The sequence below is a fragment of the Trachemys scripta genome, chromosome 4 (genome assembly GCF_013100865.1).
Source record: "Trachemys scripta elegans isolate TJP31775 chromosome 4, CAS_Tse_1.0, whole genome shotgun sequence".
NCBI classification, from domain to species: domain Eukaryota; kingdom Metazoa; phylum Chordata; order Testudines; family Emydidae; genus Trachemys; species Trachemys scripta.
In genome coordinates, this window is record NC_048301.1 from 40374004 (window position 1) to 40391729 (window position 17726).

At 46.5% G+C, this 17726-nt stretch overlaps 1 protein-coding gene across 3 annotated transcripts in view; it reads left to right on the forward strand.

Annotated features, from left to right (window-relative positions):
- Positions 1 to 7955: 7955 nt before the first annotated feature.
- ISM2 (isthmin 2) overlaps positions 7956 to 17726 on the forward strand; it is a 48569-nt gene continuing 38798 nt past the window's right edge. For 2 of the 3 annotated variants that reach the window (XM_034768985.1, XM_034768986.1), the window contains exon 1: positions 7956 to 9404. In XM_034768985.1, the coding sequence (XP_034624876.1) occupies positions 9267 to 9404 (138 nt within the window). In that variant the 5' untranslated portion in view covers positions 7956 to 9266. Of the gene's footprint in view, positions 9405 to 15749; positions 15940 to 17726 lie in introns of those variants that run through there. The other variant, XM_034768987.1, reaches the window with a different exon arrangement.

Genomic DNA, 17726 nt, shown 5'->3' on the forward strand with positions numbered 1-17726 from the left:
CTCCTTTAAAGTATTTCTAAAATAGGTTTGCTGTTTTTTTTAAAAAGTCTCAAAACAGTTAATATGCGATTGGGTTCTATGACATTTGTTTGGGATGACCGGTGGCAATAACCATTACGTCATGGTACACCATCATATTAAATACTGTATCCATTCCTAAGCGTTGGCTCAATCACACTCTGCCCAGCTAACATTGGGAAACCACTTGATTAAATTTCAGTCTTGGATCGCCCTGGGGTCTGTGCTGCATCCTGTATGGGAAGTGGGATTTTTTTTTTTTTCTGGTTCAGGTGGCCTATGTTCAGGAGGACGTGTTTGGCCAAAATCTGATAACTAGATAAATTGCTTCTAAAAGCATATTAAGAGCTTGAGCTTTGGCACATTGTGTTCAGTTAGTCACGTCTTAAAAGCTAGCGAAATCTTTCAAGAGCCATTGAAAATGTCATCCCCAGAAATGAAAGAGCAGGTCCCTGCTGCATTGGACTATGCTTGCCTTCATGTGGAAATGGGATGCCATTGTACCGGGGGTGGGGGGATTGCCGACTCAACAGTTGCAAACCTTTCACCAGAAGTAAAATTCATGCCTTTTTTGTCCTTGCAGAAATAGTAAATGAAAGACGCTCTTAGAGCGAAAGGAGGAGGAGAGAGGCTGCTTAGGATGCAGACCTCAGGCTCTGCCAACTTTTATGAGCAGCTTTAATTGAAAATTACTCTGTTTTTCCCCCCGTTATATAAAGAGATGCATAGCTCCAAGACAGAATTAAGGCTGGCCTTGTGCAGAGGGTTTCTCTTTGTACTGTTCCTTCACTGAATTTTGACCCGTGTTGTGTGACAGCATATCTGGAGAATGGAGTTAAGGAAGAGAGGGGAAAGCTTACTTCCTGAGCTGGAGAGGACTTTAAAACACACACTGCTAGTGCTGAGGTCTGTTTTATTAAACCTAAAGGGTTGTCCACAGTCTTACACTCAGCTTTAGTAAAGGGAGGCCACTGTGAACTAGTGAAGGATGTGGTCCTTGCATCCTGCTGGGGACTAGCCTTCCCCCACTGGGAGATCTTTTTCTAGAGTTAAGGAGGCACATGAAGTTCTCATGATCTGTAGTCACCATTCTATTTCTTTTCGTTCCTGTGGGAGAGAGGGGACCGTTTATTTTTTTGGTATCAAAATATCCAGGATTTGGTTTGTACCCTAGGGGACAAGCATTTGTACAATGTCTCTACACTATTTTTTTTAACACTGTTTGATTTCTGTATCTCTGATGTGCACATGTCTTTTTACATCTGAGGAGCAACTTGAGAGGTTTTTTCCACTCAGGGTCCCTGTGGTTACTGGTAAAGCACACTTTGCTCTAATCCAGAGCTCCTGGGAATGAGCAGGTCCAATTCCTTGTGAGGGTGAAAGCACTTTCTGCACCCTCCCTTATTGCCTGTTGCAGTCAGTTATCAGGGATCGGTAGAATCTTTCAACGAGGGAATTGCAGCATTTTCCTCTTGTACACCTACAGAACAGAAATACCCTCCACCCTTGTCATAATTGCACCTTCCTGCTGAAAGCAGGCACGGGAAGTGTTCCAGTGAAACTAATGCAGCCCAGTGCCATTCATGCAAGGAAAATCTGACTTCCTGATCCAACAGTGGACAGTGAACAAAGAAAAGGTTTTAGTATTACCATCGCTTTCTCCTCTCTGCTGTATGGAAGGCTTTTCCTCATGCTTTAGACCAGTGATCCTGAAAGTAGGAGTGCAGCTCCCACTGGTTGAAGGGTCTGAGCCTTGCCTGCTCCAGACCTCCTGAAGCTCCATATAAATGGAAATGCTCCTTCCCATCTGCCTGCCACTTTATCTCCCTTCCCCCTTTGGAAAAGTGTTTGGCTTGTATCCTAAATGGGGCAAGAGTAGAGGTTTTTTGGCCTCCAGGTATTTCCAGCCTAGGCTCATACGTCTATTAGTGAGGTTAGTTAACAGACCATTCAAGTGAAGCAGAGGAGAGGGTGGGAGAACAAACATGGGGAATCTGATCACACATAAGAGGGTGTCCTGCAGAGTTCTAAACTGCTACCATGGCCACCTTTCTCTCTATGCAGACAATACGGCCTGTGGAGACGTGTCCCAGAATGCAGTGCTCCATCTCAACCACTATAGTTATGCTCAGCTTTTGAGAACATTGCATGCTGGAACCTACATATCAGTTGCACCTGTATATTGAAGAGTAAGGCAGCTGCAGACTGTTCCATTTTAACGTAAGTTCAGCCTCAGGGTACCGGTAAATCACTAACGTGACTGTCCCAGGACTAGAGCTGGAACTGAAGTGACCACCATCAGGTGAGAGAAGCAGTCAGGTGTGGTCCATTTAATTTGAAACCATTTTTTAAACTAAGTGTAATTGTGGTGACTTGTACTCCTGCGAAGGTTCCCAGTCTTGCAAGTTGTATTCCTGTTCAAAGGTTTTGTGTGCTGGGCTTGCACACATAGTAAGTGTGTCTGCCTAGGGGAAGTACTTTGGGGTTTACCTCATGTTAAAGTGTTTTGTACTGAGCTTAGAGCTCTTCTGTTCCGTCTGTGTCCCAAAAAAAGGGTTGGGTGGGGGAGGAGGGATGACTGGACTGAACAGTGCGTATTATTAAAAGGCCTTAAACTGTGATTTTTTGATAAGAAGAATTAATAAACTGACTCGAAAGAATACCATGGATCTTAACCCGCAGATATTCTGTGCTCATAATTAAGCAATATAGAATGTAGTTTCTTGGGGGTGGGAGAGTTGGGTTTGCTTTGTGTTCAGCCCTGCCTATCAGCAAGGTTTGTTTAATAAGCAGAAGAGGTATCTGTACACACGGGTCAAGTGCAGTCATTACAGTTCTGCATCCGTGCTACTGCTTGTCAAGGTTTGGTGATCTGCCCCTGGGCTGCTGGAAGAGAGGAAGGATTAGCGGGAAGCTGGGGGAGAGATGTTTTAGGATGCAGGAAGCTGTGGCAGCTAGCAACTTAATCGTTTCTTCACCTGTAGCCAGGCATGTGTGTCAATGGAGCAGCAGGAATGGGCCAGGGGTCGATGCAGATAGATATCACTGACCAAATGAAGCATGCTGTAAACCATACAGACACTGTATGCATCCACTGTTTGCCAAACCACACCCTGTTCAGACAGTATTTCTGCAGTCCCCTAAGGTGTATTAAGCTAAAGGCATTTCCAGTTTTTTCAATGTCACTCCAGAAGGGGGCTAATAAAGGTTTGTGAGAGAGCAAAATAACTACCATGGAGCCTGAGGCTTTAGGCTAGCTGCCCCAAAGCTAATGGTGGCCCATATTTCCATAATCCCAGGGTTGAATCACCCCGCAGTCACAGCTTTTGAAGTCTTACATTGCACTGTGTTCCTTTGCCTCTGCATTGCTATAATGTACATATATATTGGATCTCTTGTAGATATGAAACATTTTAAATGACATTTTTAATGGGCTTCCCCAGAATATTTTATGCCAGATATCTAATTTTTTTTACACTGTTGAGAATTAACATGAAGCTGGGTACTGTGTGGGCAGGGAGGGAGAAGAGAAGCAGATGGTACATTGACTATAAAAAGGGTAACAATGCATGTTAAAAACACTGGAGAAAAACTGCTTGGAAAAAATTGTTCAAATGTAATCTGTTCTACATAATAAAGAATTCAGAAAAGGCCTTGGGGGTGTGTTTGCTTTTTACAAATGTTGACAAGATTTCTGCCCTGTAAGTGGGTCAAGAAGCACAAGCTGTTGGGCTGGCTGTCGGAATTGCTGGGTAAAATTCTATGGGGCTGTGCTATGCAGGATGTAAATGGGCTGCTTTAGAAGGAGTGGTGGAGATGCCCCTCAGCTCTGGTCTAGTCCCTACTCACAATACGTTTGCAGCACTGTCCTGATGGCAGTGAAGCCTCTAGGAGAGTCTCTTAGTCTGTTCCAGCTTTGAGACTCAACTTACATCTCTGCCCGGAAATGCATGGCTCATTTCAGATCTAAATTCAGCCATCTGTAAATCAGAGATGTCAAGTCTTTGAAATTGAGAACAGCTGGGTCTGGTATTCCAACACAGGTGCTCAAACTGGCCTGTAGGTGACTGAATACTGATTTGAGCACGCAAATGAGGCAGGATTGGGACTTCCTGTTAGCTTTTTCTCATTCTGTTGTCTGAAGGAAACACAAACATTTCTGTGCTTGATCTGCAAGGAGGCTACGTCCCTTTGGGATATGCTATGATAATGAATACTTCTCGGTGTTTGTTTTTTTTTCTCCCACCTCTCGCATTTTCCTCTGAATGGGCTGGATAGGACTCTGGTTCCTTAGATGTCTGTCACCCTTTATAAAGGCCAGTACAGTGGTGGATTAGCCACTGGGCCAACAGGGCCTGTGCCCAGGGGCCCCAGAAAAAAATCTGCCACTGGGCAGCAGAAGCCCAGGTGGGGAAGGGGCAGCCCCAGTGCCCCGAACCTGCTCCCCAGCAGCAGCAGTGGGTGGGCAGGACAGGGGAAGCGCTCCTAACCCTGTCCCCAGCCGAAGCCGCAGGACAGAGGAAGCCCCTCCCACAGCGGCCCCTGTCCCCACCAGAAGCCATGGGGTGGCAGGGCAAGCCCCTGCACCCAACATGCTCTCTGGCAGAAATGCCAGGAGGGGCAGGAGAAGCCCCAGCGCCCTGATCCTGGTGCCCTGCAGAAGCCTGGGGCGTGGCAGTGGATGCCTCAGCACCCTGACCCCCTATTGCAGTCCTGGGACTGGAGGAGCTCTCACTCCCTGCTGTGGTCCCGGGGCCAGAGCTTCTCCGGTCTTGGTGCTGCAATGAGGTGGAAGAATGGGGGAACTCTGGGTGGAACAGGGGTGGGCCCTAGGGAAGGGGCAGAACGGGGTGGGGCTGTGGGTAGGGCTGCAGGTGGAAGGGGGTGGGGAGGGGCCCTCCACTTGCTCTGGCCCAGGTGGGGTCTCAAGAAACCTTAATCTGCTCTGGGCCAGTGGGTCCATAGTCAGACCCTTGGATGCTTGAGAGCTGGAGGCCAGTTTTGGGCCTAAACAATCCACTAGGCCCTCTGTTATTCCAGAGACCCCTGCACACACATGCATGAGGGTCTATAGAGACCAGGACACGAATTTCAGGAAGGAAGGAGATAGTTGAAGAAGAGGTCATGGGAACACAGATTGGGGGGCGGAGGCAGTCCCAGGCACAGGACTGGATGGTGTTCTGCGTGTATTTCTCTCCTGGGGCTCTATGGTGAGTCTTAACACTGGCATTGTATGGGAGATGTACTATTGATGATAATGCAGGCTCTCACTTGGGAGAGGCCATGGTAGCAATGGGGTTGGGGTCAGGATCAGCAGGCAGTGCGGGTCAAGCTGATGCTCTTTGGAAAAACAAACTGTTCCACTAATTGGATCAGAGCATTGGCAGGTGAGCACGACCTACTGAAAGGTCTGAGGCCTTTCTCTGCAGCCATATTAGGAGAGAAGCAGCCATGTGCCAAAAAGCAGAAAGTCACATCCTCACATTCCATCTAAATTACATTAAAACAATGTAATAGCAGACTGTTAAGGCAATCCTGTCCTAATAGCACCCACCATCACCAGATAAAGGAACAGATTTTAAGATGGTTAAAGAAAACTTAGTTTGATATCATTCTGTCTGGCAAGAAATCATTTATCAATAGCTGTGATTGTAAAATCTATACTTCTACTGTTTTGTCCCCACTTCTCTATTGTTTATCTGTATGGTCTCTGTCGGTTCTTCGATTGTTTCTGTCTGTTGCATAATGAATCTTACTAGGTGTAAATCAACTATGGTGGTGGGGTATAATCGGTTAAAGGATTGTTTTACAATATGTTAGGATTGGTTAGAAAATTGTTTAGTAATATTTTAGTAAAATTATTGGTTAAGGTGCAGCTAAGCAAGACTCAAGTTTCACTATATAAACTGGGGTCCAAAAGGAAGTTCTTGGGAACCAACTCCGGGACACAGCCCCGAAGATCAGAGCTGCCAGACTTCAACACCCTGCCAATCACACCATGCAGAAATGGGAGTCTCCCAGATGATCTGATTGGCCATCAAGAAAAGTTAATCTGCCTTATTGGGAGCAGTGAGCATTACATGTTTAGCAAGTGCATTCTGTTTGGAAGATTGTTAATAAACGTTAAGTAGGAGATTACTGAGTAGGGCTCTTTCACTGGTCCAAGACCCAACAAACCCACAAAGTGTAAGGTTACGCCCTGAGCCCATGAAAGGGTAAGGGTGGGTGCCTAAATTAAGAGGGTTACACCTTGAGCCCTAGGAACTGGGTAAAGGTCTGTGCCCCTAGAGTGTGTGAATAACAGAGAAATTTGTGTGGGTAACACTATGATCCAGCTTCTATCCAGGAGAGCACTTAAGAGGGGTGTGGAGAAATGGAGACACACGAGATTATGAAGGGGTAGTTACAAATGGAAGAGAAAATGGTTACAATAAAATGGATGGTGAGGAAAATCCAAACAGAAAAGGACAATGTTTTAAAGAGAGATCTGAGGTCTAAGGTCTTTTGGGCAGGGAGCACATCTTATTCTGGCTGGTTAAGTACCACCCATGTGTGCAGTGCTGTATGAATGAATTATTGGCAGTAATAATACCACACCTCTATGGTGGTAATGCTGGCTTGGCTATTTCTACACTAACAATTAAAAACCTGCCCTGAACAGTCTCCTATCCTTGGATGATGGAGTGGGGCAGCATTAGTTATATCTCATCTCCGGACCTAACTGCCTTCAAATGCTGCGGAACATCCATCTTCCTGATACCCTTGCAGGTACAGGTGGTCAACCACTCTGACGCTAATCTGTCTGGGTGATGGAAGATGCTCTCACTACCATGTACACTCAGTAGCTCAGTGGGCTCAGAGCTCTAAGTTTTGCCACACTTGTGTTACAAAGATGTCTTACTAGATTTTCATTGAATCTGCCCCCTTTACCACTTGGCCTCCCTCCTGCATGCTTCCATCACAGAGGGTGGCTACATTGGCTTTTTCCCCCCTAAAAAAATATGGGGAGAGAGCTAATGGACAGGGCCCTGAACTGGGAGGCAGGAGACTGGCACTATTCTGCTGTCACCTTTCTGTGCCTGCTGCCCCCACCTCCCTGCCTTGTCTGTTTCGATTGTCAGCTTTCTTTGAGTAGGAACTGTCCCTCGCTATTATTTGTACCATGGGTAGCACAATGGGGCCCTAATCTTGGTTGAGGGCCTCTTTGGCACTATCTTCATACAAACAACAGGCACAGTAACATGTATAACAAAAAATGTCCACTGCAATGTAGGAACGCTGGTGTAGATGGGGCTTTCGGCAGCTGCTGGTGTTCTAATCCCTGTGTAGCTGCCGTCCATCTCTGCTCACAACAGATCCATGTGGCACTCCTTAAAGCACCAGCACTTTGGCTATGTGAGATCCCCTGTGTGGTGCTGGTGGTGCTGCACCAGCGGACTGTTTGTTTATTTGTGGCAAGCAAGCCTAGTTTAGACAGGGCGAGTCCTGAGGATGAGTCCAAATCTCTCCTTGCAGCCAGGCTGATTTGCTAATCCCTACCTCCCATGGCCCTGTGTCATGCACAGCGAGAATGCCATCACATGGAACATGGCCAGCTAATGCAAAGCGAAGTTCAGCACACCGCAAGCAACGTGCCCGATTGTACATCTGTCCACAGCAGCCCCAGCTCTGCGAAAAGGCTCGGCCTCCTAGGAGCTGCCAGTGTAAAATGCTGAGCTCGCGGGCTTGAAACCTCGGTTGTGTCTGACCATATTTTTAACCCTTGTGTGGGATTTCTCCCTCTCTCCCCTGCTCTGTTCTGTCCTGTCCATGGCCTCGGATTCACGGATTGATTCATTCACGTAGTCATTCATACATTCATTCATTCACTCACTCTGTGCATGTGGGGACCCTCCTTCTCCAACGTCAGAGCAGCTGGGGGCTGGTTGAAGAGCCACCGGAGAGCGGAGCAGCGCAGGCAGCCCCGATGCTGCGAGCCAAGGGGGGAACTGCAGACACGCTGCAAAGCCAAACTCAAAGCGGCGCTCACAGGCTCCTGAGGGGAGAGGAGGCGGGAGAGGCCGGCAGCTGGGGGATTACACTGGAGGGACTCGATCAGGGAAGCAAGGAGGAAATGTGAATGGGAAGAACGAGCTCTAGGATCCCAGCTCTAAAGACAAGGGTCCTCAAGGAGGGAGCTGCAAAGGGGAAGTCACTGCCACGGAGGAGAAGAAAAAAGGAGCCTGCCGCGAGCTCAGCCTCGAGGAGGCGAAACCTCCGCCGGCTGGGGGAAGCTTTGCAAAGGAGAGAAGATCAAAGAGTTTGCAGAACAAAGAGCGGGTCATCCTCGTTTGCAAAGCCGGGGGAGCGAGCCCAGCCTCCCCCCGCATGAGAGGCAAGCGGGAGCCCTGCAAGGGACCAGAGGGGAGAGGTTTGCAGCAGAGGTAGCCTGGGACATGCAGCATCCGGGTGGAGAGAAGCGACTGGCTGAGCCCAAGAGGTGGAAACATTTGGAGGGAAACAGAGGAAAGTTTTGTATTGTCAGAAGCCGCCGCCTCCAGTTTGGGGCTGGGGGGGCCGCGGCCGCAGCGCGAGCCCGAGCGCGTGGAGCCGTCTGATGCTGCGCCACTTTGATCTGCGAGGAGGGACTTTATTTGTCCCGATGCACAAGGAGCATTTTCCCAGCTAAAGAAAAAAAGGGGGAGCCTCTGCCTTGGGATAAACGAGCACCGGGCTCTGGAACTGCCTGAGGAAAATCACCAGCCCAAGTGACTCAGAGGGGTGGGGGGAAGAGGAGGGAAAGAAATCAGATTGCAAAAAGGATTAGAAAAGGGGGTGGGGGAGGTGAAGCCCTCTCCTTTCTTCTTTCCCCCTGCAAATCTTTTCAGAGTTATCCTTCAGCATCAGTGGCCCAGGCACTGGAGCCCAGGAAGGGCAGCTAAATCCAAACGTGATCAGCAAACTGCAAGAGAGATCAGAGGGCCAGACACCCCCCCGCCAGAGGAGAGTCCCCGGGAAGCCAGGGCTCAGGGCACTGTCAGTAATCTTTCTCCCACACTCTGAGCAGCTCTGGGCTCTGCCAGGGACATAACAATACAGGAGCAGAAGGCTGGAAAGAGGATTGCAGTTTTCATCTGCACTTTTTGATCCTCCCTCTCCTATTCCTTCAGGGACTGATTTTGTAATATTAGCAGGCTGGATTAGTGGGGGGGGGAGGCTGGCTGCTTGCCTTGTGGAGAGGTGGGTTAGTGGGGAGGGCGGAGGAAGAGATGTCTGGGATCAGAGGGAAAGTTGTGCTTATCCTAGGCTTCGTCTTTCTGACAACTCTTCTGGCGGTGGTGAGAGGGCTTCCCCTGAGGAAACAACGCACCAGCAGCCCCAGGGAGCGAGGTCACAAGCTGATGGAGGTAAGGCAACTGGCTGCTCGCTGCTGTGAGAGCAGAAGTGAGGCCCAGTGTCTAGTTCTTACTCTGGATATTGTTGGGGGTGGGGGCGTAGATGCGGAAGAACAGAACAGGAGTGTAACCTGGGGGTTGTTCAGATGAACCACCCCCAACATGGCACATGAAGGGCTTCTAAAGAGATGGCACATGTGGTGGAAGCCCGTCGCCCTCTGAGACATTTAAAAAGTCGCCTGGACAGAGCTCTAGAAAATCCAGTATCTGCCCTGGGAGCGGCTGGGTAAGGTAGGACCCTGTGGGGTCCCGTTTTGTTCTAGGTACATGATTTTTCTTAACTAGCTGCAGCTGGGCTTTTATCGTCTCAGCATATGGCAATGCCACCCACCCTCGGGAGCTCTTCTCCAGCATCTCTGTGCATGAGGAAGGGGACAGCATGCCCTTGTATAGAAGTGAGGGTCCTTCCTGCTAAGTCTGTGAGCACCCCCTTGGAGTTGGTCACATCCAAGGTAATAAAAATGCATCTGTATATCCCGTCCACACCTGGTCCTACCGAGAGCTCTGAATGACACAATGGGTAACAGCTGCCACTTGAGAGAGACAGGTTTTTAGTTTCCTCCTTGGCTTGGTTGGTTGTTTTTTTGCCCAGAAGGACAGAGCTCCTTCCCCACTACCCCAAGGTGTACGATCGCCTGAGATCTCAGCCTTCCATGGGATGGGAGCAGGCGATGTGGTTTCAGATGCCTCAAGACTGAGGCTAAGTTTAATAATTCAATGCGCAGGAAGGTATGTTGCCTCTAAAGGACAATATCTGTCATAGGAGAGGTGAGTCAAAGACCAGGGCGGGGTTTGCAGCTTGTCAGGAGCACAAATGTTTCACCACATTGGCATTAAATGCAGCAACCTTGCCCCTGGAGGTGGAGACCATGGCGGCTACAGGTTCCAGAACGTCACGCTCCTTCTTGATTCAAACGGCCTGTGCTTGCATAGGAAGGAGCATGGCATGCTGGCATCTGTATTTCCATATGCTGCTGCACCACTCAAGTAGGATAGACTTTAGCTTGGGTTCATGGGTTCAACTGCACCCACAGAAATCAGGCCCAGATCAACCAATATGCAATGATTTCTGTGGGCGCAAGGGCCTGCATTTCAGGTTTGGCCCAGCTGCCCCTCCATGATGACAGAGGGGCGGCCAGGCCACATTTGAGTAAGTGACATTGCAACCTGGCACACAGGGTCACACCACCATTAAGGTTTGTGCCTGCCATCAATAGCGTGGGGAGCAACTTGTCCACCATGACTGGACCCTGATCACACCTGTTGCTACTGCTGGCATTATCACACCAGGCCTGAGGCGACCTGTCAGGCGGAGAGCCCAGAGGGAGGGTCAGGGACACTGCTCCGACTGGTAGCAGGGCTGGAGCTCAAGGAGAGGTGGGACCAGGAGTGTCCCCCCAGCCTCAGGCAGGGCAGAATCCACCTACTCCCACAGAAAGGGCAGCAACCTGTCAGGGCTGAGCCCTGACACTCCCCCATCTCCTCCCTTTAGTGCACCCATTGAATTGGGAGGCTACATCCACCCTTGCTTTCTGTGAAAGGTGGGGGTGGCCAGGGGCGGCATTGTATTCCAGGGGCTGAATTTTGCCTCTTCTTGTTGGTCAGACCTGTGTGGTGTCTTGCAAAGGATTTAGAACAGCTAAGATAAATGGAAGGAAACTTGACTCTGCCCCTGGGGCTTCAAGACAGTGGTGACTAGTGGGCTTACAGGACATGGGATCAAAATGCATGGAAACCCACTGTGTGTTTGAGTGGGGGAGAGATCAGTGGAATGGGAGCAAATCTATAGCAATCCTAGAGAAAAAAGGCCCTTTAACAAACAAGGAGGGGAAACACAGTGATTTCTGTATGGGTGAACCAAACAACTGCCTTTTAAATTGGTCTCTTAGCAGGAAAATGAAAAGGGAGTTAGATAATAAGGAAAAAAATTAAAAATTCACCTTGTGACCAAAGCTACTGATAAAAAACAGGTAAAAGGAATATGTGGAAAAACTGACTGTATATGAATTAGTAGCTCTGGGTAGTAGCAGCCCAGATATTCATCAGTGGTAGGCATCAGTATAAGAAGCTTGGTGGATAGATTTTAATCCCAGCATGTCAGAGGGGTTGGCTGATGAGTTTACTGAATGACTGGCAGCTCTTTTTGAAATGTTACAGAGAAATGGGGATGTACCTTATTGTTATTTATTACTAAAACGTGGCACTGATAGTCTAAAAAGAGTGATCCTGACTATTTCTGGCTGATCAGTTGAACTTCACTCCGTAGTAAAATAATGGGATAAATGTTGAGAGTGAATCTGAAAGCCAGTGGAAGATAATTGAACCACAAGCACCAGAGAGCTTGGTTTTCTTTGCCCAAATCATGCCAAATGGATTTGATTGAATTACAAATGAGTGGATGAAGGGGGATTGCTCGAAATGTTATATCTAGACAATAATCTTACATTTATATTGTGCCTTTCCTGGGAAATTCTGCAAACATATATACCTGTATCGGTTTGCTCACTACAGAAATGCAGCCACCTCTTGGTGGAACATGGCTGTGTAACAGCACGCAGCAACACAAGAGTTGGAATTCTAGGCACGCATAATGTAATTACCTGAGCTGCTCTTCAGCCAGGAGACTGTGGTTATCACCCAAACTCTTGCAGAAAGGCCATGGTATCTAGTAAAGCATTGGATATGGTATTTTATGAAATCTTAACTGAAAAGGCAAACTTGCAGGCCGTAATCAAAGGATAATGATAAAATGGCAACGTATGAAGTTGAGGGCGGTGTCCAGTGGAGAACCCCAGAGATCTATGTTAAGCCCAGTTTTACTAATCAGCTAGCAAAGGGGGAGGAATAAATCAGCACAAATTTGTGAATGATTCTGAATTAGGGAGTTTGCATGAATGCCCAGAGACCATGTCTCCGTATGTCTTTGTACAGTCCTTAGTGCAACAGGTCTCAACTTGAGACCTCTGGGTTCTACTGAAGTTTTATATCATATTTATACAAAAGGACTTGGGAGTTAGATGTATAGGCAAGAGATAAGATGGAGACACAGTCTTTCTAGGGGTCTACCAGTGCTTCTCATCATGTCTGTGTGTGCCTTGTAGGCTGTAAGGTCTTTGGGGCAGGGACTTTCTTCATTTGTGTTTTGTGCAGCAGAGGGAAGGTTGTTGACACTTAGAAAATAATTCTAAATTGGATGTATATAGTTATTCTTGGAAGCTGCTGAATGCGGTGTGAGAGATGTAGAAAGCGGATAATGCTGGGAGACTTCTGCCAATGAGAGGGAACAGTAGATTGGGTTTATCAGCTTGTAAAGCAACAGGGTAGCAAAAATACCAGTGTGATTTTTGGGTTGTATACACAGATGGTTCATGTCACAGAGTTGACAGTCCCTATCTCGATGGCACCAGTGTGACCACATCTGGAATATTGGTTACTTTTGGGTAAAGCCCTAGAGATATGGATAGATTGGAGGAGAGGGCAGAGGTAGAGAGAAGAACAACATAAATGATCAATCAAGGTGGATAAAAAATCTAATATTTTTTAGTTGAATACGTTGTTCTTTTTGAAAAACCTATTTTCAATTAAATATGAAATTGATAACCTATGTTAAGGCATAAACGTACTTTAATAGTAGTAAACTTCTTGAAATAAATAAAATATGCTTCATCAATGAGTCCAGCTCACATTGTAATGAGTTGAAGGGTGATGCTTCTTTAAGAATATACAGAATCAGTCAGAAAACGTTAACTTTTGAGGTCAACTCAAGCTTTATAAATACGTGACAATGTCGTGTAATGACAGGTTTCAGAGTAGCAGCCGTGTTAGTCTGTATCTGCAAAAAGAACAGGAATACTTGTGGCACCTTAGAGACTAACAAATTTATTAGAGCATAAGCTTTCGTGGGCTACAGCCCTCTTCTTCGGATGCATAGAATGGAACACACAGAAAATATTTATACATACAGAGAACATGAAAAGGTGGAAGTAGCCATACCAAATGTAAGAGACCAATCAATTGAGATGACCCAACTAAAACCTCTCCAGCGCATCATCAAAGATCTGCAACCTATCCTGAAAGATGATCCCTCACTCTCACAGATCTTGGGAGACAGACCAGTCCTCGCTTACAGACAGCCCCTCCAACTTGAAGCAAATACTCACCAGCAACCGCACACCATACAACATAAACACTAACCCATCCTTGTAACAAAGCCCGATGCCAACTCTGTCCACATATCTATTCAAGTGACACCATCATAGGACCTAACCACATCAGCCATACCATCAGGGGCTCATTCACCTGCACATCTACCAACGTGATATATGCCATCATGTGCCAGCAANAGAGGTTTTAGTTGGGTCATCTCAATTGATTGGTCTCTTACATTTGGTATGGCTACTTCCACCTTTTCATGTTCTCTGTATGTATAAATATTTTCTGTGTGTTCCATTCTATGCATCCGAAGAAGAGGGCTGTAGCCCACGAAAGCTTATGCTCTAATAAATTTGTTAGTCTCTAAAATGTCGTGTAAGCATCTGTGCTATTTTCAGTCTTTCCAGAGTGAATGCTGGTTTTTACATTTTTCCTAATGTAAGTACTTTTAGTTTCTGTTGTGCAGAAAAACTTTGGCCTTTGTTCCTTTTGGTTTCAGTTTAGCAAGCAGAGTGAGAGAGAATATTTATTTAATTTGGGCTGGTTCATTCAAAGTTGAGAAACCAACTAGGAGTTGAAAAAGCAGAAAAGCTTGTCTTGCTCTTCCAATCGATGAATAAAACCCAGCTAGAAGAAAATGAGATCTACTGATGCTAAAAACCTGAAGGATATGGGACCAGATTTTCAAAGGTGTATTTAGATGCCTAAAGATGCTGATAGGTGCCTCGTCCATATGCGGTTTTTAAGGAATTTAGGCAGCTAACTACCGTTGAAATCCCACAAGGTTCCTAAATACCTTTCGAAAATCTGGCCCATGGTAACCAGAAACAAGCTGTCAGTTCCCTAATGCCAGTTAGAACATCTTTTGTTTAATAAATCAGTTAGTTTTAATTGCAAAATGTGTTTTGATCAACTTTTTTCCCTATGTACCCAGCACATTTAAGGTTATTTTATTTACTGATAATAAACAATTTTAAAATGCTGTTTTGTGCATTTTTAATTGAATTCCAATTTCCATGCAAATACAGCTTGACACAAACCATGAGCAAAAAATGATCATCTAGTAAATAAGAAATGTGGCATTTGCCATTTTCTATCATAATAAAAAAGTAAAAATTAAGACTGAATAAATATATATTAGGTTCATTTTCATTATATTCATTCTTTAGGAAAATAACTAAAAAGTTCACATGTAAAGCAGGATTAAAAACAAAAATTTAAATCAAGGTTTCCTGATTGTTAATTTAAATCATGATTAAAATCTGTGATTTAGTCAATCCAGGCTGTGAGCAAATAGGTGGAGTGATTGAGTTGTGAGGATGAATTCAAAGTCGAATTTGTATCACTAACTGGCGCCTACCTAGAGGAGGAGCAAGGGGTTATTTAGGGTGCTCCAAAGTGGTATAACAAGGTTTAATGGAATTAAAAGCAGCAAAAGAAAATATAGGCCGAGCATGAGGGAAAATTTCCCAAGTTTCAGGAAAAGTGGAAATAGCAGAAGCCCCATCGCTGGGACATTTAAACATGGATCAGAGCAAGCCCTGGAGAGCACAGTGTAAGGAACAATCTCTCACTGATCTCCGGGTGGATGGATCAGATGGGTTCCCCTAGCTTCATCTCTGCAGTGAAGCTGCTAGTGCCTTCTGGAAAACATTCCTTTTAGCATCACTTTTGCTCTGAATAGCCCTATGTGTTTTTTCTTCCCTCGTTCTTGTGACCAGGGATGGTTGAATAAAAACCGGATCTTACTTTCCTCAGAACCCATCTGCTCCTACTGCTGATGCCCAATACTCTCTCTTATTGACATCTCGGGAGTAGCTAATTGTGCTGCCAGAGACGGTGCAGGATGGCTTCAGGTAGGGAGTTGCGGGGGTGACAAGGGAACAGCTCCTCTGTCTTCCACGGTAACCCAGGGGAAGAGAACCCAAGGACACGTGATGCAGGATCTGAGCAGGCTGTGTGTGCAGTGAGCTCCCCACAGCTGCTGCAGGCTGTGTCAGTGGCAGAGTCATTTTGCCTGCGGATGTGCTTTTTACCTTTTCATTTCTTCAGCAATTAAGCGTTCTTGTCTCCGTCTTTGTCCTTGTCCGGGGTCGGATTTGTGGGTATAAAACGTGCACTGAAGCATCGTTCCGCTCTGAAAGGGGCTCTTTGTGCACAGGAAGGTACTTTACCCTTTGTAGCAAATTTCCTTTTGAGACGTGCCAAATTATCTTAGTCAACAAAGTGAAAACCCTTCCGCCCTGGGGCTGAATCAGGAGCAGAAACAATGAGGAGCCGGCTGTAGGGAAGTTACTGGATCAGGAGGCTTCTTCCCTTTTCGCGGAACAAATAGGTCTGTTGAGCTTCGATTGCAGAAATTAAAGGGGTGCCTGTAAAAGGCACATGTAAAGGGAATGGCTTAGGCATGAATTGCTATGCAGGGAGGAGCCATTTTCATGAGCTAGGTGCTTGTGTACCCTTTAGCAATGACTCTCTGCACTTCTAGTTTGCTGGTTCAAATCCAGCTCCAGGTCAGCAATGGCACATAGCCATTGTAGAATGTGTTGGGGGTGGGGGCAGAGTGGGAGGGATGACGTACCTCAGTTTGGTTCCTAATGGAGGGGTGTCTGTATCTTGCCAGACTTTCTCATAGTTTGCCAAAGGCTGGCCTATGGAGACTGGCCTCCCCTCAAAATACAGTCTCTCCAAAGTAGGTTGAGGCATATGATCAGGGTGGCATGTGTGCATGTTAGAGCATAGAAAACCTGCCCTGTTGCTGCCCAGGCTGGACCTTTTCTGGGGATTAGAGGTTTCCTGTCTGCCGTGGAGTCAATTGGTATCATTCACCATCACTAAAAACAGTTAGAGAGACCCATGTACTGCCAAAGTAGCACCAGCGCCTGCTGGGAGCAGACTTATGGCTAGTCTTGAGATGTGGGGGTGGTAGTGGTTGTGCAGCTGGGTTGTAGTTGGTGCAGTGTGAAATCAGGCTGTTGCATTAACATGTGGGACATGTTTGGTTACTAGAGCTAGTTAGGAAGTTTTCCTCCAATATTTTTTTGGTGAACAATGGCTCACTGACACAACAGACATTTTCACCCAATTTTTTTTCTCTTAATTGAAAATGTTGGGGTTAAACAAAGGTGAAAAAGATCTTTTCTGCAACTTTTTTGTTTAAAGAACTGACAATTTTTCAGTTTTTGATGAAAACCTTTTGGGTTTTGTTGAAAATTTTTCACAGGGAAAAAAACTCTTAATGGATTACAGGATACCTTTTAAGGACCAGCTGTCAGAATCCGTTTTAGTGACTTGTTTGCCGTTGTTCAGTTCTTGTCTGTTCCAGGTGTCTCTAGTAACTTCCTGGGCTTTACTGAGAAGCTGAGAGGATGTTTGTGACTTCTGGGGCTAGGAGTCCAGAGATATGGTGGTCTATTTGCCTCCCCGTCCCAGGTGGCTCATGGTGTAAAGGGAAGCAATATTTCCCGGGCTATTGGTTGTTTTATTTAGTCTCCAGGGGAAGAATAAAGTTTAAAGGGAACAAAATGTTGTAAATTTCCTCTTGCTTATTGGCAGACTCCCCCGGCACTGAGACAGCAAGAGGGCAACAGAAAGGCTGGATGGAGTTAGTGTGTGTTGGGAAGAGGAAGGGAGCTGTGATCTTGACTAGGGTTACAAGGTGTTAGCTGACACATTCTAGCTAAGGGCATGTCTGCACTGCAATCAGAGGTGTAATTGCAGCGTGGACCTGCACTAGCTTTAATCTAGCTAGTGAAGCTAAAATTAGCAGTGAAGTTGCGGTGGTATGGACTTCAGCATGGACTGTACAAACCCGCCTGGAACTGTGGGACATACTTGTGTTCCTAGCCTGCATCAGGGTCCACGCTGTTGGGTCTTGACTGCTATTTTTAGCCATGCTCGTTAAATCAAGGCTAGCTCTGTCATGGCTACACAAGCTGCAAACGCGCCTCCAATGGCAGTGTAGACATACCTAAGGCCTAGTCTAGACTAGGATTTAAGATCTGATTTAGCCTGTGTTCGTATGCTAATGCACACATTTGAAAGTCTAGTATACACCCGGCTTTAGCACATGCTACATAGGGGGAGCCTAGGCTTTAGGTTGACCAGTATGGCATACGTCAG